A 23062-nucleotide genomic window follows, 5' to 3' on the forward strand; every position below is an offset into this window, starting at 1 on the left:
ATATTTCTATTATATAGAAAGGTGAAGAGAGGACGACCAAGGGCATTTTTGTCAACCAAAAAAAAATTTCAAACTTAGTTTAATTGTACGTTGTGCATAAAGTATTAAAATTTCCAGAAAAACCAACTAAAATTTATGTAATTCCCAATGTATCCACCACTAATTCAATACTTGTGGATTCTAATGGCCACACGTGTACCAATACATTGAGAGGAGTAAAAGAAATCATTGCAAAGTTACATGGACCCCACTTATTGATTTACTTCAAAAGCCTGTACAATCAAGCTGATACATTTTTAAAAAAATCTTTTTTATTTTTGAATGTATAATTTTTAATGAGATTTTTTCATACCAAAAATTCAAATTTGAGGGCTTTAAATCATTTCCATTCTTAGTGTGGTTTGGTCATGAAAAAATACTGTTTATTTTATTTAAAAAATTTATAGTTGAAGTCGTGTTTGGTTAAATTTTATGCAAAAAATATCTCGAATTTAAATATACTTTTTTCTAAAGGCATAAAACATAAATATGTCATTTAATTTGGTTTCATCTAACATATATGTCCTTCAATTTTAGATGTTCATAAGTAGACACATAATCTTGTATAAAATTGAACAAGTTGACACTTGTGTTCTACTTGACGTCCTACATGACAATATAATTCACGTCCTATGCGACATTTTATGTGGCTCCTACGTGTGTTATTCCCCGTAGGACGCGTGTTTCTACTTCTTCAACTTTATAAAATTTTAAGTGCTTACTTGTGCACACCCTAAGTTGAATGTCATAGATGTCAGACAAAGTCAAGTTAAAAGATATATTTATATATTAAGTTTTTCTAAATATGGTTTATATTCCTCAGTTTCTAAAAATTACTTGACTAATTTACCTGAGACATACAACCAAATTGCACTAAATAAAATAATATCTCAAAATAGATAGTTGTATAATGTCATAGATTAGATCTCATATAAGAACTACCACATACTATTACAAAAAAAAAAAATCACTTTATTTAAATTTTTTGAAGTTGAACTTGTGTTAAGCTATTGATTTTGCAAATAATATTTGATTATTTGAATGTGTTTTTTAAAAAAATGGGGTCATTTTTATAAGAATAAATAATTTGTGATAAAATTTTAAAAAGGATAATATAGTTAGGGGCCATTTGGTTATTGGTTAGAGTTATGCAAATATTAGTTATGCATGGTTTAATTATGCAGGATTTAGTTATGTGGTATTAGTTATGTTGGTATTAGTTATGCAAATATTAGTTATGTAGGTATTACTTAATTATGTAGAGATTACAACAATGCTTAAACTATTAATTACTTAATATATTATTTACAATTAATAAGCAAGCAAATAGTATAATATCCCCAAAAAAAAATAAAGAAATTTTCTCTATACTTGAGTGGAATTTCTATTTTTTCTCTCTCTAAAAACATAACTCTTTATGTGTTTTGAGATTATTACTCAAAAATCTTTTTCTTAAAAGAGATGGTACTCAAACTACTCAAAACTCTTTTGGAGATCTTAGTTTCCTCTCATCTTAAATGTAAAAACATTTACTCTTGGGAATACTTAGTTCCAATGTATCATTTTAAAGAAAATGAACTCAGTTCTACTCTTCCTCAACTCATATGCTCAAGTCTTAAAACAAATTTTAAAAAAGTTTGCAAAAGACTTCTTAAAATAGGGTTCATGCCGAATTATGGATGTGAATAACTCAATTCAAGGACTCAATGATACCTCTCATCTCAAGACTGTTCGACTTATAGGGTTCATGCGAAATTATGGGCATAAACTTCTCAATTCAAGGACCTTCATGGGTAACATGTAGTAGCCCCATGATTAGGAATATAATCCCTAAATGATTAGGAACTCAATACTCAAGACTTGGAACTTGAAGATACTCCTCCTCTCAAAGATACTCAACTTATGAAGTTCATGTGGAATTTATGGGGATAAACGACTCGACTCGAGGGTCTAAATAACAATACGAAATTCATGTATATGATTCTTCTCATTCTCATACTTATTTCCTCAAAACTTAGCTCAAATCAATAGTTGATCTCAAAGGATTCACAGTTGAACTCAAAGACTTTCTTGAACTCTACTCTTAGCTCTTTCTTGAATGTGAATTTTGAATTATGAATTATGAATTCAAGAGTTATGAAGTTATGATTGATGATAGTGTAGACTCATGAATACATTTTCATCATTCTCATACTCACTTACTCGAGTCTTGAAACAAGTTATTAGAAATTATAGAAGACTCCTCAAAATACTCAAAGGGACTTTCTCAAAAGACTCAAAAAAACTCTCAAGACTTAACTCTTAGCTCTAACTTGAATTTGAATTATGAATTATGAATTATGAATTCAAGGTTATTTTTTGTGGTAGGAAAGATATCGTAATGATTAAATGAGTTTTAGATAGTTAATCATGAGAAATGGTCAAGAAAACACTGTCTGGGAGCAAGTTCGCGACGCAAAAATGCATTTTAATATTTGATTGCGAAATAATATATTTAAGATTGTACTATTGGGCCCGTTAACGGTCCCTTTCATATCTAGTTTTCTTAAGAAACACCTTAGATAATTGTATTTTGGTTGGACTAAAGAAATATTTGGAGCACAAGTTAATTATATGTTTGTATGTAAACTTTACCGAAAAAATCCAAAAATCTGAAAAAATCTGAGGTTTATTAGTTTGGTTTGATTTATAAATTTAAAAATTCGACACAATAGTTTGTTTTGGTATTTGAAAAAACCAAACCAACCGGAGGTTGAAAAACCCGAAAAAATTCGAATTTTATTAGTTTGGTTTGGTTTATAAATTTAAATTTTTTACACAAATGGTAAACGGTTTGATATTTGAGAAACTCAAACCAACTCGGTTATGTACACCCCTATTTCACACCCTTTAAGAAAAGAAGATTGATACATAAATTAGGCAAAATTTTCCATTTTTACCCTTATTAATTATTGTCAAATTTATGATTAAAATAACTAAACATTAATTAATACAACTAATTCCAATACTAACTAATGAAGGATAAAATTGGAAGAACATTCTAAAAGTAGTCTTGAAAATTGAATAATTAAATTAATGTGAAAAATGAAAAATGTCTTAATAATTCAATTAATTTGAAATGGAGTAATTGTTATCCTAAAATTACACTACGTTGATATAAACATAGATTTTACAAAATAGTAAAAAGGTTATAACACAGTATCCTCATTAACATGATTGATTCGATTCTTATAATATTACAACGAAATGACTTAAGCAAATAAGATACGTGATACTTATTGCTTGGTTGATCACCTAATTGACATTGGGATCTTATATCAATATTGGTATCCTCGTAAAATGTAAATAAAGTATTTAAATACATTTAGGATTTAAAAGTCATAAATAATTTCAATGAGTTGAAAATGGCTTACCAAACACATCCTACAGAACACAAGTTTCAAAAAATAAATAAATTGCACTTATAAAAATTTCACTAGTTTAGGAGCTTCAATTAGGTATACACTTGTTAACAATATTACAAATCTTATAAAAAATAATTTGAGTTCAGCTAGGTTCATACTTCATATACATGTATTCTGAGATACATAGATCAAAAGTAGATGTAATTTGTTCTAGATACACTGTCTCCAAGTAGATTTGTATGTATCAAGGGGAAAAAAACTCAGTCGCCTCTCACTTGTTACTCTCTTGTTCTTTCTCGTTTTTTCTATTTAAGTGTATTTGATAGCAAAAAACATGTATCTAAGTATATCTAACTAGGAATTTGATATGAAATTATTAAATAGTGAAACAAAATATATAAAAAAAATTGATATATGTGATAACAATATTTATGTAATTAGATAGTTATCCATAATAAAAAAAAGAAGAAGAAGAAAACACTCGATTAGAAAAAAAGAGAGTAAAGCAGTTAAAAAAAAGAAGAGAGAAAAACACTCTATGACGGATAACATAAAATCTTGAACCTAAATAACGTGAAAAAATAGCAAAGGACTAAAGTAACACTCAAATATAAAGTTTGATTTCAACCCTCACTTTCCTCACTTTCCAAACTTAGAAAACATACGATAGTTACTAAAAAAGGATACGTAACTATGATATTCTTTGATAGAATAATTTATTCCAAACTTAGCTAACATACGATAGTTCCTAAAAGAAGGATATGTAACTATAATATACTTGATAGGATAATTTATAACAAACTTAGATAACATACGGTAGTTCCTAAAAGAAGGATACATAACTATAATATACTTGATAGGATAATTTATTCCAAACTTAGATAACATACGGTAGTTCCTAAAAGAAGGATACATAACTATAATATACTTGATAGGATAATTTATAACAAACTTAGATAACATACGGTAGTTCCTAAAAGAAGGATACATAACTATAATATACTTGATAGGATAATTTATAACAAACTTAGATAACATACGGTAGTTCCTAAAAGAAGGATACATAACTATAATATACTTGATAGGATAATTTATAACAAACTTAGATAACATACGGTAGTTCCTAAAAGAAGGATACATAACTATAATATACTTGATAGGATAATTTATAACAAACTTAGATAACATACGGTAGTTCCTAAAAGAAGGATACATAACTATAATATACTTGATAGGATAATTTATTCCAAACTTAGATAACATACGATAGTCCCTTAAAGAAGGATACGTAACTATAATATACTTGATAGGATAATTTATTCCAAACTTAGATAACATACCATAGTTACTAAAAAAAAAATATTTACGTAACTATAATAAACTTCGATATGATCATTTTCTTTAACATTTCCCAAAATGTTCATAGCCAAGAACAATCACACACAGCTCTTTTTGATAAAACTAGCTATTTCCTTAATCAGATTTTTGGCTTTTTCAGTTTCAGTATCAAAAATCTGAAAGCAATGATCTTCACCTTCAACATCAATCAATTCAATTTCCCCTTTCCATTCACTGTTCTTCACTGCTTCAGCATACTTAATCCCAATATTTCTCAGCTCATCTTTCTCTGCAACACAAACTAAAATCTTTGAACAACCCAATGTTGATAAACTTTGAGCTTTTTCAACAAACGGATTAATGTTTGGATCATCAACTCCGTCTTTAGTTGATGGGTTTACAAACCTCCAAAGCTTACTGGGTAAACTGTCTTCTTTAAAATCAATTGATGTTAAAAAGTATGGAAAACAGAGTAATGAACCCAGGATTTTGATTCCACCATTTAAGCTTTCAGATCCAGATCTGAGAGATAGATTATGAACTATGTTACCTCCGGCACTATCGCCTCCGATTAGTACCTTCTCGAAATCTCCATGGTTAACTAACCAAGGTTCCTTTTCGAACCCGGGTTTTGCTTCAACATGGGATCCGACCCATTGAAGAGCGGCCCAAGAGTCTTCATACGCTACCGGAAATGGGTTTTCCGGGACAAGACGGTATTCAACTGAAACGGCGATGACATTGGATTCGGCGACTATGCGGTTAAGGTAACGGTGGTCGAGGACAGAGAAGGCGGATTCGAGACAGAATGCGCCGCCGTGATAGTAGACTAAGATTGGGAGTTTTTGGTCGGTAATACTGTTTGTGAGTTTTGGGAGGTAAATTCTAGCTTTGAATTCCGGCGAAATGTCTATGTCTTTTGAGGAGACGCCGGTAGCAGGATCTTCCGGCGACGGCGGAACGATCGGTGAACCGAACAACCGCTCAACACGGCCGTTTTTGTAGACACGGATGAAATGAGGAAAATCGACTACCACCTCGTTATCGCCGGAATCCATGGTGTATTAGTGATAAAAAAAAATTGAGGTGCAAATCAGCTACTAAGACTCTTGTCATTTTATAATAAAAATAACTGACCATGGACTACAATGGAAACACGATATAATATTTTTTTTAATAATAAGGTAATATTTCTTATATATTACTCCCTCTGTCCCAATTTATATGATTCATTTTCCTTTTTAGTCAATCTCAAAAATAATGACACATTTCTGTATAAAATAACAATTTAACTATAAAATATCTATTTTACCATTAATGAAATAATTTACAGCCACACAAATTTCTATCATTCATTGTGGACCACAAGTTTTAAAAGTCTTCCTTTCTTTCTTAAACTCCGTGCCGAATCAAAGTACCTCATATAAAATGGGACGGAGGGAGTATTAAATAGTATCCACTCCTCTAATATTAGTTCATCTTACTAAAATTAGTAATCTCATATTAATTATTCGTATTACTAAATTAAAAAATGTTGATGAATTTTTTTTCTATGTTATTTTTATAATTAATTTATGAAAGTGTTCACGTTTGTTCGTAAAAACATTATTTTTTAATAAGCCTACGTAGCTGATGAGGTCATCCTGTGTCTAATATTCTCATCGTCCCTAAAGAGGAAGAGGCCGTCAGTCTTGACTGGTAAATATAGAGAGGAAAATGGCGAAAATAGAGTTGAAATTAGTGATATAATTTATATTTATTTAAAACTAATTTTTTTTTAAAATAATATAATTTGTTTTTTTACAATTGTATTTTCTCCTAATAATGAAATCTAACGAGTAAAGAACAAATAAATAAATAATCAAAACATATTTATTTATGAAGAGTGAATGCCTTCAATTAGATTATTTGCCAAAAGTAACATCATTTCTACAACTTCCTTGATTAGATTTACTTCACATTAATTCTATATTTTTTCCTAAGTAAAAGCTTCAATTTTTCAATATGCGATGATCAAACTCAAAACGTTTATTAGTCAACTAATACCCGTATTTTGCTTCCCACGAGAAAAATTATCTAAATATACAATTTATTTTACGATATTCTCTAAAATTTTCTATCATTTGAAAAACTTACGGAAATTCCTATTCTCTTCCGTTCTCAGATACATCACTCTTACACGATATATAGGAACACGATGTATCGCGATCAGTGTGTCTTATATCAACATATGTAATATATCGGGATGTGATGTATCATGACGTTGAGTATTTATTGAGATAAATGTTTCTTGTATCAACAAAGGTAATCTATCGGGACGTTGAGTAATGTATACGAAATTGAAACTTGATGTATCAGGGCGTTGAGTGATGTATTTGAAATCCTTCAATTTTAAGAGACTTTTATAATTTGAAAAAGATTAGGGATATGATATAATTAGCTCTTTACATTGTGAAATTTACGTAAAATATACAAAAATTAATGCATCATTTCTTTTTCGAGTCGATATGTCAAGCTTTGTAGTGTATAATACCTAAAGAAGATCTACATGGATACTTATCCAAACGTTTGCCAAATATTTATCGATTATAAGTTTCAGAAGTAAATACTAATTTTATAAAAATTTCCGCATGCTCTGATTTATCTTATTGAAAATTGAGTTTTATTTTGCAATAAACATTCATCAGTAACAACAAAAAAAAGTTACAAATCCAACTCACGAGCGTAGCAAATTTTGTTTGTCACAACTCACAACCCCTTGAGGTATTGTTTTCCTGAAATTCTGCATTAGGACACTTTATCTATCGAACTGTCTTTTACTAGCGATTGATGAAAGCAGCATAACACTTCATCATACGTTTAGCTTCTTCAGATTCAGGTTTATACATCTGAAACGAATGCCCTTCATCAATCTCAACAAACTCCAATTCTCCATTCCATCCACTCTTCTTCACTTCTTCAACAAATCGACCCCCAATTTCTATAGTAATTACATAATCTTTTTTCCCCATACACAACAAAAGTCTCGAACAACCCAATCCCGATAACGATGGAGCCTTTTCACAAAGCGGGTTAATCAATGGACTATCAATTGGGGATAATAATCCAGATTCCAATGTCGGACAAATATTAACCCAAATCTTATAAGCTAAACCTTCTTCATCAATATCGACACCTCGAATTAAAAAATATGGGCACGCACAAATCGATCCAGTAATTTTCACCTCATTATTATTCAATGTTTCTTTGCCGGCCCTCATAGTCATATGGTAAACTATATTGCCACCGGCACTGTCTCCAACTAAAAACACTTTACTAAAATCACAAAAATTCGTTAACCACGAATCTTTATTATTATTATTATTACTAGACGAATTTTCATCGGCATGCGATGCAACCCATTGAAGTGCATTCCAACAATCTTCGTAAATCACGGGCACATCGACTTCAGGGGCTAAACGGTAATCTACCGAAACAGCAACGACATTTAATTCGGAAGCTAAAGAATTGACATACCGGTGAGTCCATGTAAAAAAAGCGGATTCAATGCAAAGTCCGCCGCCGTGGTAATATACTAAGACGGGGAGTTTTTGGCCGGCGGTGGTGTTTTCCGGGAGGTAGAGTCTGGCAGAGACGTTTGGTGAGATGGTGACGTCTTTGGAGAAAGCTCCGGCAGATGGATTTTCCGGCGACGGTGGAACGTAGAACGAACCGTGTACGTCGTAGAAACGCTCAACGCGGCCGCTTTTGTATAACCGGAAGTAGTCGTCGACTTCTTTGACTACTACATTGTCGTCAAAAGCCATTGTAGTGGAGAAACTTTGTTAGGGAGAACTATCTAGTGTGAGAGTAATTCATCGAGCTGAATGCTTGGTTGAGTATTTTATTGCATCGCGCCAAAGTAATACTCTCTCCGTGTTTAAGATAGGAAGGAAAACTTTTAAAATTTGTGATTTCAAATGAATGATAGAAATTTGTGTGGTTATAAATCATTTCATTAAGCATAAAATTGAATTTTAAAGTTAAATATTTATTTAATATAGAAATGTATTATTCTTTTTTAAATCGACTAAAAAAAATTAAGTCATAAGACAGAGAATATTAGATTAAAGGTTAATTCTGGGTACAAAACTACAAATAGAAAATTGACAAAAAAGTTAAGTTGAGTATGGTGACTAATTGTTTGGTAGCAAAGCGACCGTTTTGAAATTCGTATTATGGATTATAGAATGATAGATAAATTATTTCATAAGACAAATATATAACGTCATGCATGACTATTATTAATGGTGAATTATTAATCTTGTGAGGATAATGTCCTCATCAATATCTAACAATCTCAACCACCTTTATTATATTCGATATCTGTCGTATCATGTTTATTCATAAATATCAATGAGTAATACCGTGCCGTGAGGATAATGTGTATATTCAAAATATGTTCATATAATCACCTTTCTTTATTAATTCATGGAACTCTAACAGAAAACTTCAGTATAAATTACGTTGCATTGAACTAATTACCAAAGCACTGAGTTATTTTTTTTTAAAAAAATAATACTACCATCCTATTTGTCATAGTTAATTTTTAACAGTAATGAGAAACCAACATGACACAACTATAAATAATTAGAGCTAGCTAGTATGGACAAAGACTCAATGTAAATAATTAAAAAATTGAGCATGATTGCTCATTTGTTTGATGGCAAAATATTTTAAATATAGTACTGTACTATCCTTTTTATATTTTGAATAAGGATAATGTGATCCAGTTAAGTAGTATTTTATACAACATGATTCAATAATTGAACCATTTAAAGATATTCGTCAAATCAAGTTAGATACGTAGTTGATTTGTCGTTTTGTTTGTCGATCCTCACTACCTTTATCGATCAAATAAATGATTCAAAATAATATATCGATAAAGCCAAATATTTCATTAATATAAGAGTCAAATACTTTAACGTGTAGTGACACGAAATTTAAATATAGAAACTTTCACATATAGCCATTAAAAAATAGCCTAATTACTCTTCATAGGTATAGTTTGATAATTACAATTCATAGCTACATGCATGTCATAGGTAGGAGAGAGGCAAGCGAGACTGGGAGAGAGAGGCGAGAGAGAGAGAGGTGAATTGTATATGTATATCGGTTAGATAATTGTATATTATACATATGTGTTTGTATATTTGGCAAGCGAGATTGGGAGAGGGAGGAGAGAGGCGAGCGAGAGAGGGCAGAGAGTGGGAGAGAGGTGAATTGTATATGTATATCGGTTAGATAATTGTATATTATACATATGTATTTGTATATTTTGGAGAATTATGCATATACAAACGTGACTAATTATACAAACTCGAAGTCAGGCCACGTAATTAATGTATAATGTTATTCGCGAGTGGTAATTATAGCAAACTATAACTATGATGAGTAATTAAGTAGTATAAATTTACTTAACCGCGTAATTTTCCCATTTAAGTATTATAAGACAAACAAGGTTAACGGAGGAAACAATTAGTAAATGCTCTAAATAGAAACTAATACTATAATTTAAGAGAATTTCGAAGCAACAATAAGGATTATTAATTATTCGTACTCCGAGCTATAGCTCTAAGCCTCTTGACAAAATATGCTATCACTTATGTTGAATGAAAGAAGCAAAACGTTTAATCAAATCTCGAGATTTCTCAATTTCAAAATCAGCCAACTGAAAGCAATGACCTACATCTTCAATTTCAATGAACTCCAAATAAATTCTTCATTCCCTGAACGAATCGAATCCCAATTTCTCTTGGAATATACTCATCTTTCTCTGCGATACACATCAACAATTTTGAACAACCTAGCCCAGACACACAAGGAGTTTTCTCGCAAATGGATTAATCATCGAGCTATTAATATCAGCTTCTGATATAGGTGCAATAGCCTTCCAAATCTTATACGATACCACTTGTTCAATATTCTCAATTGGCATCAACAAGTAAGGAAAAGCAAGAATCGAACCATAAATATTGACATTTTCATTAATACCACCTTCTATTCCCGCTCTCATAGCCATATTGTAAACTATATTACCACCATCACTGTCTCCAACTATAAACAATTTATCAAAATCACCATAGTTTGTTAACCATAGGTCTTTGTTGATCGATTTTTCATCATCATCAACATGTGACGCGATCCATTGAAGTGCAGTCCAACAATCTTCATAAATCATTGGCACGTCATGTTCAGGGGCTAGCCTGTACTCTATCGAAATTGCAATTGTGTTTGACTCTGAAGCTAATATGTTGAGGTAACGACACGACAAATCCACCACCATGGTAATACACTAAGATGGGAAGTTTTTGAGTAATATTGGTGGTGTTTTTAGGAAGGTAGAGTCTAGCAGAAACATATGGTGAAATTGTGACATCTTTAGAGGAGACACTAGTTTTTGGATCATCAAGTGATGGGGGTACGAAGGAAAAGCCTATGCTAGCACTTATATCATCAAAATGTTCAACTTGACCGTCTTTATAGATTCGAAAGAATGGATAAACATCAGCCACTAAATCATTCATGTTGTTGTCATGTGATGAAGCCATATATGTATGGAGAAATTATGTAGACTTTTAAAATATGGAATTAATTTGAAGAAATGAAGTATTACAAGGTGGATGGTTAAGTAAGAAGTTGATTTGGATGTAGAAATTGGAATCATACTGCATGTTTATTTATTGTCTTGTTTTATTTGTTTAAGTGATGGTTAAAGAACCGGTTGAACCAATAATCAAGATTCGTTTAAGCACAACTTTAACCGTCCAAGACTAATGATTATAAATAAGAAAGAAACAATAGTATTTTATTTATAAATAGTGCGAGTACAATTTGTTCATCCCTTAGTTCTTTTGTTTGAATTTCTCTGTGATTCATATTTCTCGACCGTAGGAGGCTAAATCTTGATCTTTTTTTTAAATATTTCATAAATTTATGGAATTTTTTTGAGATGTTTCTTAAGGGAATATAATATCTTATATATAGACATAAACTAAGGTTTAAGATAGAATGACCTTCAAAAATCTTAACTGAAATTGAATACGTCTGATAAAGTCCCACATATTATTATTTGAGAAAGTTACTTTATTCTTTTGAAAAAAATTAGAATCAACAAAAAGAGTGTCTGAAGGAGCAGACGAAAAGTCCAATGATACTAAAAATGCTAGTTTCTAGAAGCCATGATGCATACCCCAATACAAGTCTATGTTTGTTAGCTACTGACCACGAGAGGTTTTTTATAGGGAAAAGGGCCTGATATACCCCTCAACTTTGTCATTTGAAGCTGATATGCACCTCGTTATGAAAGTGGCTCATATATACCCTTACCGTTATACAAACGGCTCACATATACCCCTACCGTTACAAATGAGCTCACATATACCCTTCACTTAACGGAAGTGAAAAAATTAGTTTTAAATTTATATTTTTTACTTTTAATTTTCTTAAAAATTATTTAGGGGTATATATGATTCTTCTAGCAAAGTTCAAAGTATATTTTAATCTTTTTCATACATAAATTATTTTTTGACTTCTTTGATTATAATTATTTGAGTTTCTTATTTTATTTTATTTTTTTCTTTCATTCCTTAGTGTAAACAAAAAAATTTAAAATTATTTTTTTGTGGCTATATTATAATTTAAAACTTTTTTTTTGTCTATATTGTAATTTAATTTTTGTATTTGAAGAAAGAAATTTGGTCATCTATAATAAGTTTTACAAGAATATTAGTGAAACATAAATAAATTTAACCATCAAAATAATAAATCTAAATTAGTCATTGAAACAAAAAAAAAAGTAAAAAAATTATGTTTGAGGAGGATTAAATATACTCATATGGGATTATATATTTTTAAAAATAAAAAATAAAAAATAAAACTAAAATTAATTTTTTTCATATCCGTTAGAGGAAAAGGGTATATGTGAGCCATTTGTATATAAGTAGGGGTATATATGAGCCACTTTCATAACGAGGGGTATATCAGCTCTAAATGACAAAGTTGAGGGGTATATCAGACCCTTTTCCCTTTTTTATATTATTCATCTTTTAAGCCATTTGAGCAAGTTGCTATTCCAACATTCTTTACTCATTTCAGCTGAAGAAGAGTCACCAGAATAACAAAATATGTATCACAAAAATGAAATAAGACAAAATAACCATAGGTGTGCAAATGAAGATGTATAATTGAATTTCTACACCTATACATGTACTAACACCTAAGTATACATATATGTATGTACAGAAATATTTTCGGAAAAATTACTTAACTGATTATTTTTTAATAAATAATTACTTAATATAACATTATCATTTTTCTTAATATAACAACAAGTTCCTATTATTTTCTGGTGATTTGGGATTGAATTATTTAGTGGGCTAAACTTAATGAACTCTCTTTACTTTCTTCTGGTGATTTGTCTTTTCTGTCAAAAGTCTTTTTTAAATTTATTTTTTTTAACTTTGACGTTACTCATAGCTTAACTATCATTTTCGTGGCAACATCACTATTTAAAAGTGAAAGATTTTTTTAACAATATTTTTCTCAAATAATTTTTAAGAATTATTAACTATATACTCCCTCCGTCCCATTTTATGTGACACCATTTTCTTTTTGGTCAGTTCCAAAAAGAATGTCACATTTACTAATATGGTAAGTATTTAAAGTTACAATTCTTTTTTTACCCTTGTTGGTTCCACTTAATTTTAAAATAATACTCCAATACATTTATGAAGAGAGAGAAAAACGAGTCTTCTTTTTAAAGACAATTTGATAAACATTTCAAAGTCTTCATTTATTTTTTAAACTCCGTGCCCGGTCAAATGTTGCCACATAAAATGGGACGGAGGGAATAGTACTTTTATATAATTAAAAATTTTATTCGAAAAAAATTAAACTAGAATAATGACATGAAAATTAGTGGATCAATTTTAGCTTATCCTTATTTCTTGTTCCCAAATGTAGAAATTGATAAATAGGGTTGGCTAATAAGATCTGGGGCGCTATCTGTCCACCAGTACTAGAGTCTGGGTTATTATCCCTTTCTGAAAAGGCTTCGTCTTTATCGGGCTAGGTTGTTCGAGGATTTTGGTGTGTGTGGAAAAGAAGGATGATATTATTCCTTTAGAAATTGGGGTTCGATTTGTGGAAAGGTGTGAAGGAAATCGGATGGAATGGAGAATTGGAGTATCTTGATGTTGACGATGGACATTTATGTCAGATATATAAACCTGAATCCGAGAAAGCTAAACGTATGATGAAGTGCTACGATAATTTTGTCAATCGCTAGTGATTAATAGTACAAGTTCGCTATATATGCGAGCATGTTAGTGGATTATAATTTGTATTGTTTTTTTTTTCTTCAAATCATCTTTTTAGATTTTCGCAATTGCATTTTTGTCTTGAATTGAAAAATAAATCATGTTTTGTTTGTAGCAATAAGAAGACAACTTTGCAGCTTCGAAATGTTTTTAAAATCATTTGGGCATTTTCATGAAAATTTAATTCATAAGCTCTCCTGATTTAGAATCAAGGCAAATTCTAATCTTAAATCCAAGTGTATATATAGAACTTTTGGATGGAATTTATGAACTCTAGTGTTAGTCCAAATTGTTATAGAAAATTCAATCAAGTCGCCGATACCTTAGCAAAATAGAATAATACAAATGAGGAATTGAATATTTTAACACATGCTCATCTTCCATCGATGACCATTAGACCTTATAGACTCGATCTCATACAACAAAGTTCATGTAAACTTCCATTCAATTCGTGGGGAGAGAGATCATAGCCAGAAAATACATTTTATAAATAAAACCACCAAACAATTACTCTGAAAAAACAACACACAAAGTTAGTTATTTCATTGTTACCATTAGCGATGGATGAAATCAGCATAACACTTCATCATACGTTTAGCTTCATCATATTCAGGTTGATGCATCTGAAACGAATGTCCACCATCAACTTCAAGATACACCACTTCTCCTTCCCATCCACTCTCCTTCACACCTTCAACAAATCGAACCCCAATCTCTAAAGGAATTATATCATCTTTTTTTCCCATACACACCAAAATCCTTAAACAACCTAGCTCCGATAGAGACTGAGCCTTTTCAGAAAGTGGGTTAATTAATGGACTATCCTTTGGAGATAATAGCCCAAACTCTAATGGTGGACAAATATAACCCCAAATCTTATTAGCCAAACCTTCTTCATCAATTTCAACATTTGGGAACAAAAAATAAGGATAAGCAAAAATCGATCCAGTAATTTTCAAATCATTATTCAAGGTTTCTTTGTCGGCCCTCATAGTCATGTGCAGGGGCGGATCTACATGGTGGCAAGGGGGTTCACCCGAACCCCCTTCGTCGGAAAATTACACCGTATATATAAGGTCAAATTCTATTTTCATGTGTATATATATTAAAATGAACCCCCTTAATATAAGTAAAGAGGCTGGCTCAGTGGTTAAGGGGGTTCAAGAACTTGCCTGGACGCCTTGGGTTCGATTCCGCACGGCAACACTTCTTTTTCTTTTCTTCATTTAGAAAATCAAATAGCTAGGCTGAGATGGGCTCAATCTTTTTGGGCTGGAGCTTTATTATTATTTTTTGGGCTTATTTTTTTCAATGTTATTTCTCCTTTTCAATATTCATTTGTTTGAATATAGGGAATTAGGCACATTATTTTCATTTTTTGTATTTTATTCTTTTTATCTCTATTGCTCATTTTATTTTTACGTAACTCTTTTTTTATATAGTAATTCAAAGGAACTTTTTAAAAAACTGTCAATTATTCTTAAACTTGAATTTGAGATAGAGAAAAAATATTTTAAAGATAAGTTACACTAAATTTAATCGAACGAACAAATTTGAAAGGCATGATTATTCATGATATTTTTTTCTCATTTTTTCATTTCTATTCTAGAGAGATGTAAACTACATTTATTTGATTATTCGTCTTTTATTTTTCACCGATTGAAAACCTTATTAATTGAATAAATGAACAAAAAATTGGCGATGCCATTTATTTATCCTTTTAATATGCATTATAATATTAGTAACTCAATCCCCACACGTTTGTAAAGAGTATCAAACAATTTTAAAGTAACATATGATTGAATGAACACGAATTTAATTTATTTTAAAAATTCAAAATAAAGTAAAACAATAAAAAATAAAAGAAAAAAAATCACTTTTTAAAAAAAGAAAATCAATGAAGCAGGGTAAAAGTAGGAAACAAAGTTAAACGCGGCTTGACAAGGCAAATTAAATTTAACAGATTAAGGATAATTTTTTTCTTCCCCGATTCGTTTTGCTCCATTTTTTTATTTACTTCTTTATATGTTGAACCCCCTCCACGAAAATCCTGGCTCCGCCACTGGTCATGTGGTACACTAAATTGCCACCAGCACTGTCTCCGGCTAAAAACACTTTACTAAAATCACAAGAATTCGTTAACCACGAGTCTTTATTGTGAATACTAGAGGAATTTTCATTAGCATGTGAAGCGACCCATTGAAGTGCAGTCCAACAATCTTCATAAATTGTAGGCACATCTACTTCTGGTGCTAACCGGTACTCTATAGAAACCGCAACCATTTTCAACTCAGAAGCTAAAGAATTGACGTAATTGTGATGCAAATTGAAGAAGGCGGAGTCTATGACAAGTCCGCCCCCGTGGTAATAAACTAACACGGGGATTTTTTGGGAATTAGGAATGTTCTCCGGAAGATAGAGTCTCGCAGAGACGTGGGGTGAGATAGTAACGTCTTTAGAAAATACGCCATTTGATGGGTGTTGTGGTGATGGTGGAACGTAGAATAAGCCGTGCACGTCATAGAAACGCTCAACGCGGCCGCTTTGGTAGAGCCGGTAGAAGGTTTCCACTTCATGAACTACTTCATCGGAGGCCATGGTAGAGAGAAATTATGTGAATGGTACTGTTGTGGTATATAGGATTATTCTCGATAGATATTTTGAAGATTGGTGGAATCGTAGATAGAAATCTAGATCATGTTCTTATTATTAATAAATAAATAAAGATATGGTGTTATCTCTAGAAATTTGTGGAGTATATACTGTATCATTTTTCAACACTTCCTATTCACTTGCCTTCCTTTTTTCTTAAGGAAATCTTTTGGGTATGTTAGGTGGGCGTTTGGCCAAAATGATATTTTCTTTATCCTAATTTATATGATACTTTTTATTTTTTGAGAGTTAAACAATTTAATTTTAATTGAAAATTTGCGTGTGGAATCTTCAATTTTCTTGAAATGAAATTTGTATATTTGTAAACTACGTAAAAAGTACTATTAAGTCACAATAATTAAAAAATATATAAAAAAATTACAGTTCCAGATAGATTTGTTTAAATTTCGAAATCCGAAAAATATCACAAACGGAGGGAGTGGTAGTTTTTTATTTTTGAAGTAGAAAATAATGTTTTTAATTTGGAGTTGGGAAATATATATTCCAGGTACTTTGGTCCAGCGCACAGTTGCTTGTTGTATGCATACCAAATATGGGACCAAGTTCTTTGGTGGTCAAGCATTCTTCGATCTTTAGATAAGGTGTCATTGGTTGGCTCGAGATTGATGGTTTTCATAATGAAATGCAAAGTTATTTTATTTCGCGTTTGGTTGGAAGTATTAGGCAGTCTTAGAATTAGTTATTCCACTATTTATGTCTTAGTATTGGAATAAGTTAAACCATATACATGGTGGAATAACTTATTTTAGGATAACTTATCTCGAGATAATTACCCGGAATAACTTGTTTCTAACCAAATAATCCCTTATTAATTATATTGGGTAAAGAAGCAAAACGCTTGATCAAATTTTGCGATTTCTCAATTTCAGGACTAGCTGAAAGCAATGGCCTTCACCTTCAACTTCAATGAACTTCAAATCCCCTTTCCAACCACTTTTCTTTACACCTTCAACGAATTGAATCCAAATTTCTTTTGGAATATATTCATCATTCTCCGCAAAACACAACAACATTCTAGAACAACCCAACTGAGACAAACAGGGAGCATTCTCAGCAAGTGGATTAATCATTGAACTATGGAGCCCAACTTCTGATGGTGAGCTAATAATAATTCAATCCTTATACGATACACCTTGTTCAATGTTCTCCCCCCTTCTTGTACTTGTCCGTGAGGTTATTTTATCTTTTAATAAAAGACCGCTATACACTCTATTTAGTGGTATAAATTTGATTAAAAAAATAATCATATAAATAACGTTCGACTCGACCATCCTTATAGATCTATACAAAACCATCCATTTCAGCGACAACCTCAATATTGTTGTTGTTATTGGAATTGGCCATGGAATAGTTAGAGGATGGGATATTGTAAGAAAGTTAATTTGGGAATATCTAGAAATTTGGAAGGAAGTTTGATATATATATATATATATATATATATATATATATATATATATATATATATATATATATATATATATATATATAATGGGATTGGTTGTCTTTTTTCTCAGCAATTGATTTACATAGGCGGATCAACGATATTAGGAGGATGTGTGCACTATTATAAAAAAAACACTACTTTGAATAGTTTAGTTTGAATAATCATTTGAATCCTCAACAACTTCTAGAAATTAGACATCAAAAGAAAAGTTGGAGAAAGGAGAAAGAAGTAATTGCTCGTAAATTTAAAATAAATGATACGTAAAAATTATATACATTATTAGCGTAAGGAATATTTTCCAATATTAAAGTAAAAATTATATACATTATTTGTTGCCAACGCACTCCTGAAAGTATAACTTTTCAAAATAGGTTTGAATTATACACATTATTAAAGTAAGGAAGTTTTTCCAATATCAAAGTAAAATCGTAAAAAAGATTCACATTTTTTTGTTTCTCAACCAAATAAATTAGATAAATTCTTCTTTTCATTTTTCTTTAAGAAATTGAAACTATTATAGAGATGCTTTTAATTTTTTTTAAAATAAAAAGGATAGTACTGTGTATATACTGATCATCTGGCTGCCTGGTCATCACGTGCATGAGGTAGTATATGGTCAAAATATTGATTAGTCATTTGTAGTCAAATGAGGGAACTACATAAAGAGCAAAATATATTTTACTTGTTCGCTTATAAATTAAAGTTGGTGGCAAAAGGAATGCATTTGCCATCCATGTTTGATGATCATAGCGGTATCACATAAATTGGAACAAAAAAAGTATTAATCGGGAGATATAGTAACGTATATCATTGAAGAAAGTGTTGGCAGATAATTTTTCCGTCAATATCAATAGGTAGTGGTGAATTCAATATTTTTATTAAGATTTAGAGGACGCAAAAAATAAAAATACAATATTTAGGATTTAAATTTGAAATCTCAAGATCAATTATGAATTCTTAAACCACTGAGTGAATCTCTAGTGTTTTATTAAGGAGATTCAAGATTTATCTATCTATCTATCTCTCTATATATATAGAAAGAAAAATGATTACCTTATATATACAGTATAATTTTTATAGAAAAAATTTAAGCGGAGAATGTGGAAGGAGGCAGTGTACGTCGTTAGAAATGCTCAATACGACCGGTTTTGAAGTACAAGCTTTCAATTATTTGTTTCATTTGTGTATTTTTTGTACGGCCAATTTGAAAAGAAAACAAATTGTCTCAAACTCCATCATTTTAGTCAAATAAAATTAGGATTTTTGTAAAATAATGAAATACCAAAAAAATTACACTCTCCTATATTTTATGTCTTTCAAATATTAGTTTTCGAATATGTAAACAACTGATTAAATTATATTAAATATTATGCTTTTTTTTAATGATATACTCATTTTTGCATAGCTTTTACTCATACTTTCTAACTTTAAAACAATCAACGGAATCTCATCATGATAAAAATAAATATAAAGAGAACTAATGAAGCAACAAGTTGGATATTGCTATAGTAGTGTACCATATCTAATGTAGCACTATTAATTTAAATCACTTAGGGGTCGTTTGGTGTAATGGATAAGGTAAGTTAATCCCGGGATAACTTTTATTTCCTTGTTTGGTTGGAATGCTTGGGATAATTTAAATCACTTAAAGTTGGATGAAAGCAGCAAAACGCTTGATCAATTCTTGAGATTTCTCACTTTCAGGATTAGCTAGTTGAAAGCAATGACCTTCACCTTCAACTTCAATCAACTCCAAATCCCCTTTCCAACCACTTTTCTTTACACCTTTAACGAATCGAATCCCAATTTCTTTTGAAATAAATTCATCTTTCTCCGTAAAACACAACAACATCCTAGAACAACCCAACTGAGACAAATTAGGAGCATTCTCAGCAAGTGGATTAATCAATGGACTATGAAGCCCAGCTTCTGATGGTGAGCTAATAATAATCCAATTCTTGTACGATGCACTTTCTTCAATATTCTCAATTGGAATCACAAAGTAAGGACAAACAAGAATCGAACCATTAATAGTTACCTTTTCATTAATACCACCTTCTTTTCCCGCTCTCATCGTCATATGATAAACTATATTCCCACCAGCACTATCTCCAATTATAGACAATCTATTAAAATCTCCGTAGTTTTTAATCCACTGGTCTTCGTTATCACTAGTGAATTTTTTTTCATTAGCATGTGACGCGACCCATTGAAGTGCGGTCCAAGAATCTTCGTAAATTGTAGTCACATCATGTTCAGGGGCTAACCGATACTCTACTGAAATCGCGATTGCGTTGGATTCAGAAACCAAAACATTGAGATAATTATGGTACGATTTAAAAAAAGCGGATCCAAGAGCTAGTGCACCACCATGGTAATACACTATAATGGGAAGTTTTTGGGTAGAATTGGTTGTGTTTTTTGGAAGGTAAAGTCTAGCAGAAACATGTGGTGAAATTATAACATCTTTAGAGGAGACATTATTTTGTGGATCATCAAGTGATGGAGGCACGTAAGTTGATAAGTTACTTTTTTTATATATATAGCGTTCGACTCGACCATCCTTATAGATTCTATAGAAACCATCCATTTCAGCGACAACCTCATTGTTGTTATCATTGGAATTGGCCATGGAATGTATAATTAGATGATGGGGTATTTATTGTAAGAAAGTTGATTTGGGTATAGAAATTTGGAAGACAAGTTTGATTTATGTAATGGGATTTACATAGCAGCATCAAGAGTATTAAGAGGATGTGTGCAAATGAAAAAGCACTACTTTGAATATTAAGAGGATGTGTGCATATGAAAAAGCATGGCTTTTCAAAAGAAGTTTAAATTATACTCTATCCATTCCTTTTTAATTGTCAAAAATTAATTTAACTAATTTTTAAAAGTTAAATTAGATTACATTAATTTGATGTTTTAAATAAAAAAAAATTAGATATTAAAAAATTATACGAAAACTACTATAAATTGTAATTTTTTACATATTAATATGATGAAAAAACACATCATAAAATATTAGTTAAAGTTCTTATCGTTTGAATTTAAAAAAAGAAACCATAACAATTAAAAGTTGACGGAGGGAGTATACATAATTAAAGTAAGGAATTTTTCCAATATCAAAGTAAAATCGGTAAAAAAAGATTCACATTTTTTTGTTTCTCAACTAAATAAATTAGATAAATTCTTCTTTTCATTTTTCTTTAAGAAAATTGAAACTATTAATAGAGATACTTTTAATTTTTGTAAAATAAAAAGGATAGTACTGTATATACCGCTCATCTGGCTGCCTGGTCATCACGTGCATGAGGTAGTATATGGTCAAAATATTGATTAGTCATTAATAGTCAAATGAGGGAACTACATAGAGACCAAAATATATTTTACTTGTTGGCTTACAAATTAAAGTTGGTGGCAAAAGGAATGCACGTCTTCCATGTATGATAATCAAAGCCATCATGTAGAGGCTGAGCCAGAATTTGATGTTTGTAGATTCTAAATTTTAAAACAAAATAACATATTAGTCTAATATAACAATCGTTAAAATTACAACCAAATATATATATATATATATATATATATATATATTATATAAGCATATCATTAAAATTTCACTCGATAAGTTGTTATGTTTTGAAAACAAAAATGATGCATCATTTGGTACACTTTCAAATACTTCATTTATTAATATGAAGATTTGAGTTATTTATTTCAAAGTTCTAAAATATTATTTGGTAAAAGGTAGATAATTGTTATATTTTAGTATAAATTTTGAAGATTTTTTTCTATAATCTCAATATCATTTTAAGTAAAATTAAAATTATTAAATTCACTATTAATATTTTTGGGACCTAAATGGAATGTTTTACGTGCTTCACCCTTGAGTCACCCTTGAGTCACCCTTGCCTTGAAAGTTAAAGTTCCGAGAAGCAAACAATAACTTAATTAATATAATCAATTATTAATACGTGGAACAGTCTTAAAATCAAAGATTAAAAATAAGATCTTTGAATAAATTGTTATACAAGGTCAAAACAAATTAAAAAAGAGAAAAGGGAGAGCCGAGGAGGAATTGAGAAGAGTAAATAGTACTTATCGGGGCAGAGGTCTGCACTTTGACAACAAGCAGTAGCAATGAAGTAGATTGTAAAAATTAGAACCCTAACTTTAAAAATAAATAAATTTTGGGTTTAACATTTTATTGAATGCTTCAAAAGTAATCAATATAGTGAGATGTTATTTTAGTGTATGACACTATATTTTGGTTACTTACAATTTTCTTTGAGATTAATAGTTAGATGTTGTTTTGGAGTATGACACTACTTTTTAAATTATTTTCAATTATCAATTTTCTGTTTTATTATTTGAAAAAGAATTTATAAAAATCTATATAGGAAAAATTGAATTAAAGGAGAGTAAAAGATAGGTACAAAATAATTTTTTAATCCAAAATAAGAAAATTCGCAAAAATTGAATTAAATAAAAAATTTAATAGTTGCTAGTGGGGATCGAACACCCATCCAAATAATCAGTGTTGCGTGCGCTTACCACTGCGCCATCCACCTTAGTGTGATGTGGGTTCGCACGCAAAATTTAAATATATTTGTACATGGTTTTTAGTACGTATATAGGATCTACGTGAAAGGCGGTGGGTTCGTCCGAACCCCTATTTAACACTATAGCTACTCCCCTGTCATCATGTAGTCGAACCAGAGGTCGACCCACGTGTAAGATGGGATACACATGCATCCGTTAACTTTGGAAAAATTATGCTTATATATATATATTGAAAAACTGAA

The 23062-nt window shown here is 30.6% G+C and overlaps 4 protein-coding genes and 1 pseudogene across 4 annotated transcripts; all 5 read right to left on the minus strand.

Moving 5' to 3' along the window:
* Positions 1-4266: 4266 nt before the first annotated feature.
* On the minus strand, positions 4267-5888 carry LOC102586757 (2-hydroxyisoflavanone dehydratase-like). The gene has a single exon (XM_006359831.2). It carries the CDS (start codon positions 5837-5839, stop codon positions 4880-4882), a length of 960 nt encoding a protein of 319 aa, XP_006359893.1. The 5' UTR covers positions 5840-5888; the 3' UTR covers positions 4267-4879.
* Positions 5889-7412: 1524 nt separating this feature from the next.
* Positions 7413-8670, minus strand: LOC107057656 (2-hydroxyisoflavanone dehydratase-like). Its single transcript, XM_006359832.2, has one exon. It carries the CDS (start codon positions 8585-8587, stop codon positions 7601-7603), a length of 987 nt encoding a protein of 328 aa, XP_006359894.1. The 5' UTR covers positions 8588-8670; the 3' UTR covers positions 7413-7600.
* Positions 8671-10306: 1636 nt separating this feature from the next.
* Positions 10307-11544, minus strand: LOC102588085 (2-hydroxyisoflavanone dehydratase-like; annotated as a pseudogene).
* Positions 11545-14554: 3010 nt separating this feature from the next.
* On the minus strand, positions 14555-16894 carry LOC102587104 (2-hydroxyisoflavanone dehydratase-like). The gene is made up of 2 exons (XM_006359835.2): positions 16211-16894; positions 14555-15138 (listed from the first exon to the last, which is right to left on the minus strand). The coding sequence occupies exons 1-2, from the start codon at positions 16736-16738 to the stop codon at positions 14695-14697; spliced, it is 972 nt and encodes a 323-aa protein (XP_006359897.1). The 5' UTR covers positions 16739-16894; the 3' UTR covers positions 14555-14694.
* Positions 16895-19895: 3001 nt separating this feature from the next.
* LOC102588409 (2-hydroxyisoflavanone dehydratase-like) lies at positions 19896-20998 on the minus strand. The gene has a single exon (XM_006359837.2). It carries the CDS (start codon positions 20887-20889, stop codon positions 19903-19905), a length of 987 nt encoding a protein of 328 aa, XP_006359899.1. The 5' UTR covers positions 20890-20998; the 3' UTR covers positions 19896-19902.
* Between the last annotated feature and the right edge of the window lie 2064 nt (positions 20999-23062).

This window comes from Solanum tuberosum, unplaced genomic scaffold (assembly GCF_000226075.1).
Source record: "Solanum tuberosum cultivar DM 1-3 516 R44 unplaced genomic scaffold, SolTub_3.0 scf00309, whole genome shotgun sequence".
Classification (NCBI taxonomy): domain Eukaryota; kingdom Viridiplantae; phylum Streptophyta; class Magnoliopsida; order Solanales; family Solanaceae; genus Solanum; species Solanum tuberosum.